At 35.4% G+C, this 18,210-nt stretch overlaps 2 protein-coding genes across 4 annotated transcripts; both read left to right on the top strand.

Moving 5' to 3' along the window:
• The first annotated feature begins 3,452 nt into the window (after positions 1-3,452).
• On the top strand, positions 3,453-4,159 carry LOC133313975 (uncharacterized). Its single transcript, XM_061515401.1, has 2 exons — positions 3,453-3,585; positions 3,690-4,159. The coding sequence occupies exons 1-2, from the start codon at positions 3,453-3,455 to the stop codon at positions 4,157-4,159; spliced, it is 603 nt and encodes a 200-aa protein (XP_061371385.1).
• A 9,539-nt stretch (positions 4,160-13,698) lies between these two features.
• Positions 13,699-17,669, top strand: LOC133313989 (serine/arginine-rich splicing factor RSZ21). Of its 3 annotated transcripts, XR_009751886.1 has the most exons (7): positions 13,699-13,812; positions 14,092-14,201; positions 14,761-14,849; positions 14,984-15,212; positions 16,049-16,171; positions 16,282-16,528; positions 16,662-17,669. XR_009751886.1 is itself a non-coding variant. In XM_061515416.1 (6 exons), exons 2-6 carry the CDS (start codon positions 14,113-14,115, stop codon positions 16,286-16,288), a joined length of 525 nt encoding a protein of 174 aa, XP_061371400.1. In that variant the 5' UTR covers positions 13,699-13,812; positions 14,092-14,112; the 3' UTR covers positions 16,289-17,669. The 3 variants fall into 3 exon arrangements, 2 of the variants coding, with proteins under 2 accessions (XP_061371400.1, XP_061371399.1); XM_061515416.1 differs by having other exon boundaries at positions 14,984-15,200; positions 16,282-17,669; XM_061515415.1 differs by having other exon boundaries at positions 16,282-17,669.
• The last annotated feature ends 541 nt before the right edge of the window (positions 17,670-18,210 follow it).

Raw genomic sequence — 18,210 nt, 5'->3', positions numbered from 1 at the left:
ATAGTGGACGACCATAGATCATTTATAAAACTATTATTACTCCTTCTAACTAATTATTGCTCATTGATTACATACTTTGCTCATCTTTCATTTAAAGTTATACACCTATTAGTTCTTCAACTTGTATAATCTGTACTTTGAGAGTACTTACCCACTATTAAACACCTCTATTTGATTTCTTGAATTGAGAGGGGAATGAACCCTTTGTACTTGAGAGGTTACCAAATTCCTCAGAAAATTTGAAATGGAAATTGTAAGGCACCAAGAGCCTGAAGTCTTGAAAGATTGTAGTGGTTTGTCAAGCACCCTCAAGCTTGATAGTTAGTAAAAAGATTTATCAGTGACTTCAGTCTGGACGTAGGTCACGATGGTGGTGACCGAACCAGGATACATTTAGTTTGCAATTTCTCTAACCTTGAACTCTTTACTTTAGTCTTGAAATTGCATTGTTAAATTGTATTTATTTATTCACTAGCTTATTTTATTAATCACACACTAGTTCCTACACTTAGATTTTCCTTGTTAAATCATTTACTTGTAGAAATATTCGTTAAAATATCAAAGGAAGCTTTTTGTGTAAAGATTTTATAAAACTCAATTTACCTCCCTTTTGAGTATTGAAGCCACTTGTCTCACAACATGAAGTTCAAAGACTTAGAGCATGGAATTGAAGATCATAGAAGTCACAAAGCACACAATAGAAGCAAGTTCATCATTTGAAGAGGACGCTTAAGCTCCCTATTGCGAGCTTAAGCGCATAAAACGCACAGAAAGAGTTAAAAGCTTCTGAAAGAGAGAGCTTAAACTCTATATAGGGCGCTAACGCGCAATGCTAAAGTTTCTCTTCCAAGAGAGCGCTTAAGCTCACTACAAGGAAGCTTAAGCGCGCTAACACGAGTCTTCCTTACCATCTAAGAGAGCTTACGCTTGCTTATCTGCACTTAAGCGCCCATTACGACCCAACTAAGGCCCATTTGATGGTTTTCACCTAGGGCACAAATTCTTCAATCTTTTAAAGGGAAATTGCAAAGGGAATTGCATCTTTGGATCACTTTTGGAGAGCTGAAGTATAGTTTAAAGCATAGAAGCACATAGTTCATGTTCTTGAGAGTTAGAGACTGGTTTGAATGATATTTGCACTGGAAGCCTTGAAGACTTAACATAATATCATATCAATGGAGTTTGGGGAAGATTTATCATTTTTTTTGTTCTTGATTCTACCATGTTAGGCTAAGTTTTTATCTGTAGTTGGGGTTAGATAGAACTAAATTGATCTTTTATGTTTTGAATGAATTCTTGATGTTACTCTTCCTTTTTATTTTGAATGAAGTTATCTTTTCTTAATGCTTCTATGAGTGAATCTTGTAGATTGATCTAAGGTAAATATACAGCAATAGGAATGGTGGTACATGATTCGTACATGATAATTTCATCGTAATATTTATGATTCTAGGGATAGACATAGGGTTTCATGATATCGTATGATTCTTGAACGTAAGGCTTATTTTCTTGAGGAATAACCGGGGAACTAGGGTTCTTTCAAGATTATAAAGATTCATGGTGTCAAGTGATTGAACCCTAATTAAATGAGTAGAATCGATTGGCTTTATATTAAGGACGTTTAATCTGAAAGAGTTCATTCAAAACATAAAGGGGAGATTGGGGGAAGTTGAACCCTAGCTATGTTTCTTATCTGTCAAGCCATTCGAATTTTACATTCTTGTTCTTGTCTTTATTTAGTTTTATAAATTTTAAATCTAAATTGAAATTAATAATTGATTGTCCAACTTAAGCGGAAGTAGTGAATTAGTGATTGAAAATATAATCCTTGTGGGAACTATCCCGTACTCGTTACACTTTATTAATTGTAGGATCGGTGTACTTGCCGAAGTTGCAACAACTTTTTGGCGCCGTTGTTGGGGATTATATACTTCAACTTTAATAATAGCTATAGATTCTTTAGATTGGATCTTATTTTCTGTTATTTAAATTCTACTTTGTTAATTTAGCTTTTATTTAATTAGTCTATTTTCTGGTTTATATTGAGTCATTGCACTTCGATTCAGAGATAGAGAAAACTGCTAAAAGAAATAGAAAGATTGCAAAAGAGAGAAGACAACAAGTAAAAGAAGCGCCAAGTTCTGTTATACAAGAGGAAGAAACTAGGCGAACAACAATAATCCTCTGCAAGAGGAGTTAATGGATGCGTTCCTCACTCCGAGCATGCCTAGAACCACATCAAGCATTATCAAACCAACTGTTACTGCAAATAATTTTGAAATCAAACGAACACTACTCTCATTGGTTCAGTAAAATCAGTTTACAGGTGGTGATGAGGAAGACATTCACCTTCATCTTGACAAATTTATTTTAATCTGTGACACGATAAAGATGAACGGAGTAACAGATGATGTCATTCGTCTATTGCAATTTTCTTTGAAAGAAAAGGCACTGAGTTGGCTTGATCAACTCCTAGGATGATTTAACGGTCAAATTTTTAGATAAATTCTTTTCGATGACCAAATATAATCAGTTGATGAACGAGATCACAAATTTCACCAAATAGGAAGAGGAATCTCTTTGTTCTGCATGGGGAAGATTTAAGGACTTGTTGAGAAGATATCCTTAATATAAGTTGCAGCCTGGGCCAAAAGGTGTGTGTGTTATTCAACGGAATAACACCTGTTTCTCGAATGTTTATCAATGTCAACATATGAGGTCCATTGAGACAGAAAACTCCCACTCAAGCATTGGAATTATTTGAGTCTATGGGCTTCTTTCGAAAATGAAATATTCCGGCACAGCCAATGAGTGGGGTTTTTCAATTAGAAAACAATGATGTCACGTTAGCTCAACAAAAAGTTATGTCTCAACAGTTGGCAAATCTTATAATTATGTTTGAAAAGTTTCAAGTCTCTGTTGTGCAGACGCAAATGCCAGCTTGTGAATATTGTGGAGGTGAACATGATAGCAGTAACTGTGGTGCCCTTGGGGAATTGAGACAACTTAAGTTAATGGAGTCTAATATGATCAGAACAATAAGGGCAATCCCCAGAGAAACCAGAGCAATCCTTACGGTGATACTTATAATCCAAGGTGGAAAACTCGCCCTGGTTTTAACTATAAATCATCTCATCAGTTGCAGCCTCCGCAAAAACCACAACCATCTCCACCTCCGCAATGTAATCATTTAAAGTTGGAAAAAGCGTTAATGCAACTCCCAAAAAAAACTAATGATTATATCCAAGGTGAAAAAACTTTCAAACGTGAAACAACTACCTTCATGCAAGAAACCAGAATAATATTCAAGAATCAGGAAGCCGCAATGAGAAATCAAGAGGCATCTATAGGGAACCTTGAAACTCATATTAGGCAACTATCTAGGAATATTTTCGAGAGAGCTCAAGGCACTTTTCCGGATGATACCATGGTCAACCCAAGGGAGCACTGCAATGCAATTACTACTAGGAGTGGAAAACTCATTCAGCCTACAGAAGCATTATGAAAAAAAGAAAAATGATGAGGAACCTATTGTTGAAGAAGAGAAGAAAGAAAAAGTAAAGGATATAATTGAAGTTGAAAAGGGCATTCCTAAAAAATTTGAAAAGAAACAATTTAAGTGGGAGAAAAAGAAGGCTCAAGAAAAGCTATTAGAACTCTCACCATATGTGCGAATTCCTTATTCTCAGAAATTAAAGCAAGAGATTCAGAAGCAACAATATCAAAGTTTCTAGACATTTTCAAGAAGTTGCAGATCAACATTCCTTTTGCTGAAGCCTTGGAGAATATGTCCAACTATGCAAAGTTCATGAAGGATCTACTATCAATGAAGCGTAAGTTGCGGGAATGTGAGGCGGTTACTCTAACAGAGAAATGCAGTGCCATTATCCAGAACAAATTACCTAAAATGCTCAAGGATCTAGGAAGCTTCAGCATTCCATGCACCATAGGCAAGGTGGAAGTGGATAATGTTCTATGTGATCTCGATGCCAGCATCAACGTGATGCCATTGTCAATGATAAAGAAGTTGGGTATCACTGAAGTAAAGCCAACTAGGACAGTCTTGCAACTAGATGACCTTTCCACAAAGCAAGCGTTTGGCATCATTAAGGATATACTGGTCAAGGTAGATAAGTTCATCATAACACAAAAATATTAGGCACTGAGACTGATGATTATATTCTTGAGATGGAACCTTACAGGTAAAGGTAAGAGTAAAGCGCACAGGTTGCAATTTTCATTATCTAAAATCTTTTGCACATCATTCTTGCATGAATAAGTCTTATAGTTGAATACACACTGTGGATTATAATTTTAAAGAATTGCCCTTACCATAAATCACTCAAGAGAGAAGAGGAAAGGAATTAATAATTTATTAGATAAAACACAGAACATGCGCGCTCAAGCTCTCGATTGACCTGGAAATTACTTTTAGTCTCTGCCAAAACGCGCTTAAATGTTGCTAAAGTTCGTACCCTTCATTTAAGTTTCATTTCGAAGATAGTGCTTAAGCGCGTATAAGGGAGCTTAAGCGCGAAAAAGAAGTAGAAATGGCAATTAGCCTTTGTCAAAGCGCACTGAAACGCGCAATCTATGCGCTTAAGCATGCTTCAAAGGTCAGGTTTTACAATTTGAAGAGTGCGCTGAAGAGCCCTATAAAGCGCTTAAGCACGCTTAATCAGATCAAATTTTTAAAATTCTTTTCTTTTCCATCTTCCTTAATTCTCCATCCCTTCTCACACAGTATTGACATGGACGAGGATTGACCATTGTCTCAGTGCTTAGACTTTTGTTCTTTAATTTTAGTTTTCTTTTCTTTTCACTTGATTTTGTTTTCATGATGATATGTGTTGTGCATTGAGATTGACTTTGCCATTTTTTTGAATGTTTTGATATTCTCACCAGTATTTTTCATGATCTGTGATCCGTTTCAGAGTGCGATTATTATTCTAACTGCTCTCTAGGATTTTCTTTTTAGAATTAAATTAATTGCTGGGACATCCATATTTAAATCTGGGAAAGGGTACCAAGCGATCCATCAGAAATCAACTTTCAAATGGTCGGAAGAAATTCATGACTAGACAAAGAATATCCGACTAGACAGAGAACTTTCTTAATTCTCTTTCTTTTTTATTTTATTTTAATTAATTTTTTTAAAGTCTTCCGAATGGTTAAATCTTGAGTTCCTGTCTCCATCATCACTAAATTTTTGGTGAAAATTAAAGATTGTTAAGTCTTGAGTTCCCATCTCCATTATCACTAAATTTTTGGTGAAATTTAAAGTTTTTCTTTTTGATCAACATGTATGCATAGATGGATTATTTTTACAGGAAATTGATTATTTTTCTAGATCAGGAGTATAATGATATGAATACTAATTTCACAATTGAATGAGCACTAGTCAAGCAAGTTTAATAATTCACTGGAATATTAGGAAAATAACTAGAGTGATTTGGATAAAAAGTAGAAGATAAGTTTTGCACCCATTGCCGTGAGCTTTTGAGCCTAAACAGATTTTTTTGTGTGTGCACTTCACTGTTTGAATCACTCTAGAACTTGTTTTGTTTCTTACTTGGAATGGTCTGTGGTATATACTTCTTGAAATGATAGAGGCATTTCTTTCTTAAAGCTAGATAGCCAAATAGCCACCCTGTGTATTAATCCTTTGATTAAGCCCCTTGAGCCTAGGTCTATTTGTTCGACGATACCCAAATTATGAATAGCCACTCCATACACATCCTCATCAAAAATTAGATTGAAATTCAAATTTAAATGAGGAGCTGAGTATAGTTGAATTTTTTTTTTTGACATAATCAAACTCTAGAGTATGGAAAGAGAGGTGGAAAGAGGCAAAAGCCAAAAGGAGGTGGAATAATTAGATGACAAGAAAAGGGCAAAATGTGTATCTGTATTGAAAAAGAAAAAGGAAGTGAAATTAAAAGAAAAATTAGGAAAAGGAAAAGTTGCTTAAGGGAAAGAAATTTTTTATATTACAAAAATAAGTGAAAGAAGAAAAAAAGGGAGAAATTGAAATAAGAAGAAGATGTTTGCCATGTATTAAACAATTATATCGGTTCCTTTTTGAATTTGATTTTTGACCTATAAGCCACTTACTCAGATATTTTCTTCCCCTCTGCCTAGGCCATGTTACAACCTTGATGAAAGCCCTCTTGATCAATTGTGTATATCAACGAGTAGGGGTGTAAATAGGTCAGGCTAGGCCAGGCTTTGGCCTTCCTGGCCTAAGCTACGTAAAAAAAGTTGAGCTTATCTGGCCTATTAGCCTATTAAAGGCTTCGTTTATAGCCACGTCTGGCCTATTCTTAAAAATTAAAAAGTCTGATATGGCCTATAGGCCTCCCAAGGCGGATACTGAGCAAAGACAATAATTGTACCGAGCAGAAAATGTTCCATTCATAATGCACTTACATTTCTCATAAGAAATAAAAAATGACAGGCAAGAAAGAGTCAACATAATGCAAACTGCTTTTCGTTGACCATTGGGGAGAGTAACTTCATGAAACTCATTCGAAACAGCTGATGTTTTTCGCCTTTTTTTTCTATTACTGAATTTTCACTATCAGCAGCAACTGCAGAATCTGCTGCAGCTGCAGAATCAGTTACTTCTTCTCGTTGTTCATCCCTTACTTGAGGTTGATTGGGGTCACTTGGTACGCTAACAGTAGCATTACCACTTGCACTTGGAGTAGAGTCAATTTTCTATGCCTATAAAAAAGGTACAAAAAACAAAACAATCACACACTTGATGAGAGATGAGACATATAATTTACTAACTTACTATAATAGATTATAATTTCACAAGCAAATTATAATTATTATTTTTTTGGTAAAGCAAGCAAATTATGATACTTTTAGTATTCAGCAATGTTGTCCCAAACACAAAATGATTAAATATTTTTAGTATTCACCATGAATGAGACAATTAAGAATGTGATTTATATACATGTACACTAAAACTAGAAACCCAAATTACAGTTATCCAAATTACTTTGTTTGTTGAAGTCGTTGATCCGTGCAGTCTCCATGGGAATGCTCTTAAGGGAATAAATTATTAAGTGTTATTATAAAGAGCTTTTGTTTATAAGCCATTTTATTTCAAAAGTTCTCAATCTTTTTCATATCTTTCATACATGACTTCAATCTGATATTTATCCATACAAATGCATGAACTTTAAAGCTAATACATCAGCATTCAACAACTAGTCTAAGGATACCTTTCTAGTTTGCACTCCTTATCAAGAATTAATTTTACAAATTTTGGGTAAATGATTGTTTTGCTCCCTTTTTTTTAGGACATCTTTAAGTTATACTACAAAAAAAATTAGCTTAAACCAAACTCAACAGTGACAGCAAACAAATTGGATAAAACCAGAAAAATTTCAGATAGCCAATAAGAACGAGAAAGGATAAACACATCAGAAAAATTTCAGATAGTCGATACTTTCAGACAACTTTCATTTCTTCACACAACAAACAATTTTGAAATTGATTTTAGTAAAGTACATCAAACAATAACCGATAAGACATGCACACGGAACACCACTCTCCCCTACATGCAACACTCCCCTTTTAATTTTTATCCTTATACCATAAAATCCAAAAATAGAAGAGACAAGAAAAGTTCTTACCCACAGCAGAGAGAAGGAGGATTCACACCCTTTTTAATTCCAGCTGGAAGGTATACACTCAACCTTGTTACTCCATTGATTTCGCACGCACATAGAAAATGGATGGTTCTTCAAGTTCTGTGTACCATAAAGAAGATCACAAAAGTGGGGCTTTTGGGAGAGAAAGAAGAAGATTAGGAGAAAGAGAGAGAGAAAGAGCGTACCTAAACAGAGTTTATGGGAAATGGCCGGCTACAAGCACGTCAAAGAGAATGAGGGTGGTTGCCGGTGTTAAGTTCTAAGAGCAAAGAGGAAACTGAGAAACGAGCTTGAGAAAGAGAAGTCACTGAATGAGAAGTGGCGCGAACTGTCGAACTCGCGAAAATTAAAAATTATTTTATTTAAAGTTCAGAAAATTTGCAGTAAAGTGGAAACCTTAAGTCGTCTCTCAAGGAAATTGTTTTGGTAAAAATCGCTTATGAAAACAGAAAATAAAAAAGGGGGGTTTTGGATTTTGGTTGAATTATCAAAAGACAGAATATAAAAATTGGGATTAAAAATTCGTAATTAAATATTAACCAACCTAAGGTTAGGGTTCCTAGGATGTCGTTTCTTAGATAAAAATTACCAAATTCGCGATTAATCTCAATTGAATCAGAATCCTTATTTTCAATTGAGAACAATCTGATCATCAAATCTGATGATCATTCTTTTTCCATAATCGCAATCGCGAACCTCGGGACGAATATCCACAATCTCACGTTATCGATCTGAGTTAGGAAAAAGAAACAAATCTGGTTAGAGAATGATCGCAAATCCTCTAGACAGTTCCATGGAATCCCTTCTTCCCCTTAGGTTGATTAAAGGGTTTTAGCTTAGCATGGCTAGGATAAACATGATTAAAAATTAAAATAAAAAGAAGAAGAAGAAAAAGATGAAGAACACGAAGAACGCTCTAGAGAAAATCCTTTGATCCCAAAATTCAAAAATTACAGAATGATGAAAAGTTTCCTACTCTGTCGTCATATACCCCTACCCAAATCGGGTTACGGCTCAACTCAGATCGGTCCATCTGTTTATAATATGAAATAAAATAAAATAAAACTAAAACTTGGCTTTGGGCCACTTAAGTAATTGAGTTTTAATTTAAATTACAAGTCCACTAATAAAATAAAACTTCGGCAAAATGCGTCCTACTTGGCATCCAAAAGCGACCAGCTTCCAGTCCGAATTAGGCTTCGAGCTCTTCATAAGAATTGTAGCCCTCTGCGTTATCTGAAAAACCCAACAAGAAAGGAGTCAATCTGACAACTGTGGACCGAGATATGGCCAAAATACAGATGTAACATAAAGCTAAAATATTCTGACGAAAATAAATTAAACTCAATCAAAAACTAAAAATCTAAATTAACTCTAAAAATCATTATGTTAATCAAATAAATCCTAAAAATACTAATCAAGAGTAAAAAATAAGTGTAATAAAATATAAGTTATCAAGAAGCGGTGCTGCACAAAAGAAATTAGGGTTTGAAGTACTTATCCACCTAGAATAAAAATATTATTTTATTTAAAAAAAATTAAATAGGCCAACCTACAAGGCTTTAGGCAAGACTTGACACAGTTGGCCTATGACCTATTTGTTAAAAAGGCTCTCCTATAAGTCGAAGCCCACTCTATTATTCATTAAGGCCAAGGCCCAACATAGGTCAGGCTGTAGGCCGCTGGCCCATTTACACCCCTATCAACGAGACTGTGGAAAGTGAGAATATAACCAAGCATATGGTAGTATTGATCCTAGTGAGAGATTTAATTTCTCTTACTCTTAATCTTAAGAACCCGTGTTATGATTTTATGACTGGTGAATTATGAATGTTTGCTTGAGTTGGTGCATTATTGTTGTTTTTCGTACACAAAGTTTGAATACTCCAATATCTTGATTCAAATCAGTTTTCTGTGATAGTTCATTGAGCACAATTACTCGTCTCTTTTTCCATAGTTTTATTCTAGTTAATTGCTAGGGACAACAATCTTCAAATCTGGAAATTATTTGATAAACCTCTAGTTTATCATATTTTAAGGGCTAAAATTATATGAATTATCTAGTCAAATGCATGAGAATTAGGGTTAATTAGTGAAAAAGCATGAATTATTGAAATATGAACTAAACAATTGATTTTTTCCCCCTTTTTTTCAAGGTAAATTAGCATAAATTGGAGCAAGAATGAAGTTCAAAGACTTGAAGCATGGAATTGAAGATCATAGAAGTCACAAAGAGTACAATAAAAGCAAGTCCATCGTTTGAAGATGACGCTTAAGCTCCCCATTGCGAGCTTAAGCACATAAAACGCACAGAAGAAGTTAAAATCTTCTGGAAAAGAGAGCTTAAACTCTCTATAGGGCGCTAACTCCGTTGTCATACTAAAGTTTCTCTTCGAAGAGAGCGCTTAAGCTCGCTACAAAGAAGCTTAAGCGCACTAAGGCGAGTCTTCATTACCATCCAAGAGAGCTTAAGCTTGCTTGTCCGCACTTAAACGTCCGTTATGACCTAACTTAGGCCTATTTGATTCTTCAACCTTTTAAAGGGAATTGCATCTTTGGAGAGCTGAAGCTGAGTTTGAAGCATAGAAGCACGTAGTTCATGTTCTTAAGAGCCGGAGACGAGTTTGAATCATGTTTGCACTGGAAGCCTTGAAGACTCGCCATACTATCATATCAATAGAGTTTGGGGAAGATTTATCCTTTTCTTTTGTTCTTGATTTTACCATGTTAGGCTAAGTTTTTATCTGTAGCTAGGGATAGACATAGGGTTTTAAGAAATCATATTATTTTTGAATGTAAGGCTTATTTCTTGAGGACTAATCGGAGAACCATGATTCTTTCAAGATTATAAAGATTCAGGGCATCAAGGGATTGAACCCTAATTAAATTAGTCGAATCGATTGGCTTTATATTAAGGACGTTTAATCTGAAAGAGGTAATTCAAAACATAAATGGGAGATTGGAGGAAGTTGAACCATAGCTACTTTTCTTATTTGTCAAGCAATCCGAATTTTACATTCTTGTTCTTGTCTTTATTTAGTTTTATAAATTTCGAATCCAAATTAAAATTCATAATTGATTGTCCAACTTAAGCGGAAGTAGTGAATTAGTGATTGAAATTATAATTCTCGTGGGAACGATCCCGTACTCGTTACACTTTATTACTTGTATGACTTGTGCACTTGTCGAAGTCGCAACAACGAGCCCATGGTATGGGGTGATCTACTATCATATAGGCTAAGCTACGAATATCTAGCATAAAATCTCAACCTAAAACCTTAAGGCATTAGGTTTATGGGTCCTTACACCTATATGGTCATCACTTAGCATATTTCTCACCAATGTGAGACTTTCATTACTCACACTTGTATTCTAATCTTAACATTATCCTTCTCAAATGTGTGTCCTAGGCCCATATCCGCTTCCCCTTAAGCATAGGCTTCTTCTAGTATTTATGGGGTTACTTCAAGGCTTGACTCCACTCATTAATACCTCACCATAGGCTTGGAAAGCTAACAAACACGAACGCTAACTACAATCATTTCCAAATGCTCGGTACAGACACAATCCCATCAACCATTTAATGGTCAACAAGTTGAGGCAAAGAAATTCTGCGTGAGGCATATGCAAAGAAATCCTCGATGAGATAGAGAGTATACCTCCTTGTGAGAGTTAACCTTTGTATTCCATTATATGAGAGGGTGAAGACTTTTGTGTATCCCTCTATTTTCAAAGAATAAACTGAGTGTATTCTATCCTTCTTAAGGTGAAGAAATTGTGTAATCCTCTAGTGAGTGATAACGGAAGAATTGTTGTAATCATATTATTCTTATAGTAGAAGATTTTCTTGACTAAGTCATGTGATTTTACTCCACTGCATTAGGGGAAATTTTCCACTTTGAAAATTATTATGTGTCATCTCTGGGTGGATCCTTTCATGTGTTATTTAACATGATCATGTTATATGGGCGAATCATAACCATATAAAGGTAAATCAATGGTGATGAGGGAGGAGAGAGAAAATATATTGGAATAAGTAGTTATGAAATTATCACCATTGTATGGTTAAGATTCTCTTACATTACATGATCATGTTGAATAACATATAAGATGATCCATTTTCGTAATCTCTTTTTTCTCCTTTTCCGAAACATAAAAGACGCACTATTTTTTCTAACAGTGCAGAGCAGATGGTTCGATTAGAGCGATCAGGAGTTTAGTTGGAGGCACGATGAGTACTTGACCTTTGGGATATTCGAAGAAACTTACACTTGACAGGGAGAATGTTATGATGAGAATTTAAGTGTGATTAGTGAAGTCCCACATTAGTTAAAAATATATTAAGTGAAGAGTACATAGTTTTAGGTTGAAAAGTAGTATTTGAGCTCACTTATGAAGAGTACATAGTTTTGCCAATATGATAGTAGATCTCCTCTACCATAGGCTCTTCCTATAACCCAATAGTAACTTCTAGAAGTTTTTTTTTTTTTGGAGTTAATCCAACTATAATTACCTCTTTAAGGCGAATTGGCTCCCCTGATATCCCCACAAGTTTCAATTCTTTGAACCGACTATGAGACTAATACAGAGTGCGAGGTGGGTCAAGAATAAAGATATCTAAATACTCCCAAATGTGACATATAAGGATTAAACTGAGACCTTTTCTTTTCACTTACTCAACTCTCTTGAACTACCACTGAGCTACCATCGTTCTATAACTTTCAGAAGTTAAACCTACTCAGGTATTCATCAACCGATTCAAACCGCGGTGACTGAACCGAAAAATCAAAAATCGAAAAAAAAAATAAAAATTAAGTGGATTGGATCGATTTTCGGATTGGTTGATGAAAACCGATTCAATCCAAACTGATCCAATATATTAATTCCCATCTACCTACTTGGGCCTTTCCCCAAGCATAGCCCAAAAATTTCTAAACCCAAGATCCATTAACTCATCAACTAAACCCAAGAAAAAACCTAGTCACATCTCATCAACAAAATTTCATCTGTGTAGAGAGAGCTTCATATCTCATTGCCCAAAAAAAAGAAACTATATTATTGTTTACTGATTTTTTGTATTTCAAAAAAAAAAAATTATAAAACCAATATATACAAAAGATGTTATTTGCACAATAATTATGAAACAAATTTTAGAATTTTCAAAAAATCAAAAATCGATCCAATCCAAACAGAAAAAAATTGGATTGGATCGGATCGGATTTGAAAAAAAAATCCAAACTGAATGGATGATTACATGATCAAATCGAAAGAATTGGATCGAATAATTCTTATTTTCAAAACCGATCTGATCCAACCGTGAATACCTTTACTACTCGGAACAGTGACCAAAATGCCACTGTTCACCAACTTTTTTACCTAAATGCCACGCGGACAGTGTTATTTCCCAATCTGCCACGGGGCAAATTCGCTACCCGGTGTAGCGAACTCGGTTTGCTGACGTGTCACGTTTCTAGTGGACACCAACTTGATTTTAACCAAGTTCGCCTACATGGCAGGCGACCTTCATTTTTTTTTAAAAAAAAATTTGATACTTGTTATCCACAAAAAATGTGACACGTCAGCAAACCGAGTTCGCTACTTAGGGTAGCGAACTTGCCCCCGTGGCATATTGGAAAATAACACTGTTTGCGTGGCATTTAGGTAAAAAAGTTGGTGAACAGTGACATTTTGGTCAGTGTTCCTTACTACTCAGGTGAGCAATGCAATGAAGAAAGTTATTTTTCATATATAACGCTTTATATTTATTTTCACCTTTGTATGATTATGATTTCCCATATTTAATGCTTTCACTTTAAATATGGAGAATAATGACCATACAAAGATGGAAATAAATATAATCCTTGGATCAACATAATCAATCTAACGATGAGATTGATTGGTAGTCACTTGGTAGTAACACAACTTGGTTGTCACAATATCATTCCCTATATAATATATAATTTCTTTCGTTTTTGGGCCATGAGCCCGGAGCGTTTCTTTTCTAAGGGCTCATCAGCCCAAAACGCAATGGTTGAAGTGTAACTGTGTAAGAACAAATGATAAAAGTTAGCAGTTTGAGGGTTTTAGAGCTCTGCGAATTCCCTTCCGTTTCATCAAGAATCATCGATATTTCTTTCACTTTCAGGTGAGCTTTGATCTGATGATCTCATCTCACTCTTCCTCGCCAAACACCCTTCTCTCTGTAACTGTAACGATCCACGCCCATTTTTTACTTATATTTTTCATCAACGCAAAGTTTTTTCCTAAATTTTCTTTCCCAAGTGGTTTTCCATGCAAAGTTTTCAGTTTATGTTCACTTCGGCACTCGATTCTCGAACTAATTGCCGTTGATTACTTGTTTATTTATTTTCATTTTTGAGATAATCGGTGATTTGATTTTTTTTTTCTTCTGAAATTTTCATAGGGTGATTCTGGTATCGGGGAAATGTCTCGGATTTATGTCGGGAATTTGGACCCTCGAGTCTCTGAGAGGGATCTCGAAGATGAATTTCGTTTGTACGGTGTTCTCCGGAGGTAAATTCTCTTCAATATTCTTTTTTTTCTAGGGTAAATCACGAAAATTGAAAAAGAAAATTCAGTTTAGGAATAGTGAAAATCAATATTAAAATAGTGGTTAATGAGTGACTGATTGCTGACTTAAATTAATAGTCAATTATTCATAAATTGGGGTTCTTTACCAATAATTCGTTTTCTTTTTACCAAAAGAAAAAAGAAAAAAAATCCCCCAAAAAGCTTGTTCATTTCTTATCGTTGATCTTTTCTTTTTGTTCCCCTTAATTTCAATCTCGAAATCTCTCTGTTTGTAAAGTTCACTGTGTTTTATTTGACAGCCTTGAATTTGAGACAGGGAGTTCATATATTTTTGTGTATTGGCAGTGATATGCTCTATATGTGTCCTGGGTCTTATCCGTGACTATTTTTTGATTAAAAAATGGAATAGTTGAGATATTGGTGTTTAGAATCATTTTGTATGTGCTAGTCATGTTTCATAATTTCTTGTGTTCTATGTATGGTTGGTTAGGGGTCCTATATTTTGTTTAATGTTTGATTATCATAAAATTGCCCAATGCAGTGTTTGGGTTGCTCGTAGACCACCGGGATATGCATTTATCGAGTTTGATGATAGGAGGGATGCACTTGATGCGATTCATGCCTTGGACGGTCAGTAGTTTTCATTCATTGTCAATTTGGCAATTATCAATCCCTGTGTATACTGTCCTTGTTAAGAATTTGTTCCTGTGCTTTTTTGCATCATCTATATTTTAGTTGAGTATTAATGTTTGAACTTCATATAGGAAAAAATGGCTGGCGGGTAGAGCTGTCTCATAATTCTAAGGGTGGTGGAGGCCGTGGTGGGCGTGGACGTGGAGGTGAGGACCTTAAATGCTATGAATGTGGTGAACCTGGTCACTTTGCTCGAGAGTGTCGCCTGCGCATTGGTTCAAGGGGCCTAGGTAGTGGAAGGAGACGAAGTCCTAGTCCTTATCGACGTCGTAGAAGTCCAAGTTATGGGTATGGTGGCAGGTGTGTTTGTTATATGCACATGCTATATATGAATTAAAAAAGTCTGCATTTCAAATATTTTTTTTAGTATCTAAGCCTTTATCTTTGGGGACAGAAATTCTGCACATGCTAGGCAATGTAAAACAATGATATGGGTACAGAGATTTGTCTATGGAGTGTTTGCATGACTCATAACATGCCTAATCTAGCTTGCTTGTTGAAGAGTCAAATGACATGCAAAATATCTTGTTTATTTTTAAATTTTCCTTATGCTGGGTCTCTGTTCTTGTGAGATTTTATAGCTTTGGTGCCTTTGTTTTGCAAATTATGTAGAGAACCACCCTTTTTTACTCGTAGCACCAGAACTTCCTATCTTTCCTTTGATACCTTGGTAATATGGTAGATTCGTTCACCTTCTTTACTGTAGGCTCTCTTAAATGTGTATTTGTATCCTGTCTCCTTGAAGTTATACCGATTTTTTCATATTATTTAGTTAATTTAATTTTCTCTCCACCTGGAGAAATCTGGTTTTCATCAGTCTGTAGTATTGTTAGTCTATTCTGGCATTCAGACTGAAGGATATTTATAAGCTAAAATAAGTCTGAGTGACAATCATCAGTCTGTGTGACTAGAGAAGATATCTGAATGTGTGTGGCAGCCAGCCAAAATGATCTTCATTAGTAGTTGTCTATATTTTCTGTATGCATTATGATAAGTGTCTTAGAAAAAAGGCACTTTCTAGTAGCAAATCTTTTGTTAAATTATGTATCTTCTCACGTCTTCTTCTTGGGTTTTAGAAGATTCATGAAAGCTGGCACCTAATATCGATCCATCCTTTGGATTTACTTCATTTTTAGGAGTTATAGCCCTCGTGGGAGAAGATCTCCAAGACGACGTAGCATAACACCTCCCCGTGGTCGCAGCTACAGCAGGTCCCCTCCGTACCGTCGTTCTCGCCGTGATTCACCTTATGCCAATGGGTAAGTTTGACTATGTTCATCTCAGTTGTTTTTGTTGATTTGAGTTAAAGAATGACATGAGAACTTATTACCCATGTTAATTTAAATTTTTATGATTTCTTTTTTTGCAGAGATTAAAATCAGAATGTGATTGAAGGCAATGCTCAATAATTGTTAGGAAGGCCTCACTGCTGTAGTGTAGTTCCTCTAGGATTGGTTGAGCATACCACGGACATGTTAAGTATGTTGATGTCATGAAAATGGGTCTTGTTAGGAACATGGATTTTGATGGCACTTGCAAAGTGCTGTGGCCGCCAAAAGGGTGCGTTGGACACTGTTTTTGCGACGGCTGTCACTTCAGCTTACTGAAACCTGAAGGTTGCTTTAGTCTTTCCCAGTTCATATAGCAAGTTATGTTAATTGTTTGTTTTTAGTCTTACTAATCCACTGTGGTACATATTATATGTTTGCATTAAAGGTTCCTAAAATGTTTATGTTTCTTTGTTTTGAGGTGTGATTATGGGCCAAAACAGCATCGTTTCACCACTTACTGCATCTTGTCTGCTTCTCTGCTACATCATGCCTCTACTTCCGCCACTTCATCTTGTCTGCTTCTCTGCTACATGCCTCTACAATCATCTCATCTTGTTTCTTCTGCATATAAGTTGACTAAAAGTGCAATGTCTGCAAGTTGGTTGCGTATGACCTTTTTATTGACTCAGGAAAAGAATGCTACAGTTGCATCCTCCTTTTGAATTGGAGAAGTCTAAAGGTGGATGGATAGTATGTAGTTATTGACTTGCTGCATCTTCATGAAATTGAGTCAAATTGGGCCATGTTTAGTGAGTAGCTGCATATAGTGTCTGCTTCTCACCATTCTGTGTAGTTAAATTGATGGTTGCTGCTTCTAAATGTCTGCATCTCGATTAGAATGTTTCTTGTTTCATCTGTGGTCCGCATGGTAAGCGCTTGAGACTGCAATGAACAGCATCTAGGTTGTGTTGGACACTTTTTGGGGTACTCTGCCACGGCAATTCATCTATTATCCAGTAATGGATACACAAGAACTTAAATGATGTATGAGATGTGAGATCTGAAAGATCGATTCTATTTAAAACTAAGCGTGCACAAGCCAAATGTCTTCCATTCTCCACTTCGTGCCCTTCGATTTTTGTCAGCTTCCCTACTTGGCTGATTAGCTTTTGCATAGAATTTTGTGTCTCTGTTATCATCAGCTACTGGGATCTTTGGGTCACTACTTATCTTCCGTCTGCAATTTTGTTTTGCTGACTATCGCTCGCTCTTAATTAAGTGTATTAACTCCAGTTGATTGGCAGTATTGATTGCATTGGATGGTTGATTTTGAGGAATTCGGTGTCTCTTCCACCCCACCGCCCCCCATTTTTTTTTTGTGGCGTTGTTGAAGTTACCAGTTTGCTTTGCTTTACTGCAAATCAATGACATTTAGCACCGTGCATGTCACTATAGTTTTCTCTATTATATTTTGTTGATGCTGATCTGGTCAGTCAGTTATGTTTTTTAAGTACTTTCATTTTATGGAATAACTAGTAGTTAAATCATGGTGTCTTTCATTTTGATTTATGTTTTAAATTTCATTGGACGTGAGGCCTCCAGGTCACGGACTAACATGCAGTTAGAAACAGGTGTTTCAAATAGGAACTTCATGAGATTTCTTATCGTCTACTCTACCTAATGGCGCTACTCTCTCCTATTAAGGGGTAATTTGTTCTCAATGAATATTAATATTGATAGTATTTCTGCTTTATTTACATTAATATCATCTTTATCCCAAAGTAGTCGGTGATCATTGTTTCAATAAAATCTTTTAAATTCATTTTTAAAATGACTTTCTCAAATATAAATTTAATTTTTTAAAATTTATTTCTTCAAAATTAATTAGAAGTATGTAATTTTTTTAAAACTAATTATTTTGAATAATCAATCATGTTGTGTACGGATGGAAGTTTCTAACTTGCAGAGATAAAATATTGAGATAGAACGTGATTGAAGAATAACGATTGATTTATTTATGAATGATT

The sequence above is a fragment of the Gastrolobium bilobum genome, unplaced genomic scaffold (genome assembly GCF_033153095.1).
Source record: "Gastrolobium bilobum isolate Gb01-03AN ecotype WA unplaced genomic scaffold, APGP_CSIRO_Gbil_v1 utg35590, whole genome shotgun sequence".
Classification (NCBI taxonomy): Eukaryota; Viridiplantae; Streptophyta; class Magnoliopsida; order Fabales; family Fabaceae; genus Gastrolobium; species Gastrolobium bilobum.
The sequence above is the reverse complement of the archived record's forward strand: the minus strand, read 5'-3'. Positions and strand labels throughout refer to the sequence as shown.

Coding starts and splice junctions, on each gene's coding strand:
- LOC133313975 (XM_061515401.1), top strand. CDS start 3,453: ATGCAATTACTACTAGGAGTGGAAAACTCATTCAGCCTACAGAAGCAT. Junction 3,586..3,689: donor TATAATTGAAGTTGAAAAGG/GCATTCCTAAAA, acceptor CCTTATTCTCAG/AAATTAAAGCAAGAGATTCA.
- LOC133313989 (XM_061515415.1), top strand. CDS start 14,113: ATGTCTCGGATTTATGTCGGGAATTTGGACCCTCGAGTCTCTGAGAGG. Junction 14,202..14,760: donor TTGTACGGTGTTCTCCGGAG/GTAAATTCTCTT, acceptor TGCCCAATGCAG/TGTTTGGGTTGCTCGTAGAC. Junction 14,850..14,983: donor TGCGATTCATGCCTTGGACG/GTCAGTAGTTTT, acceptor AACTTCATATAG/GAAAAAATGGCTGGCGGGTA.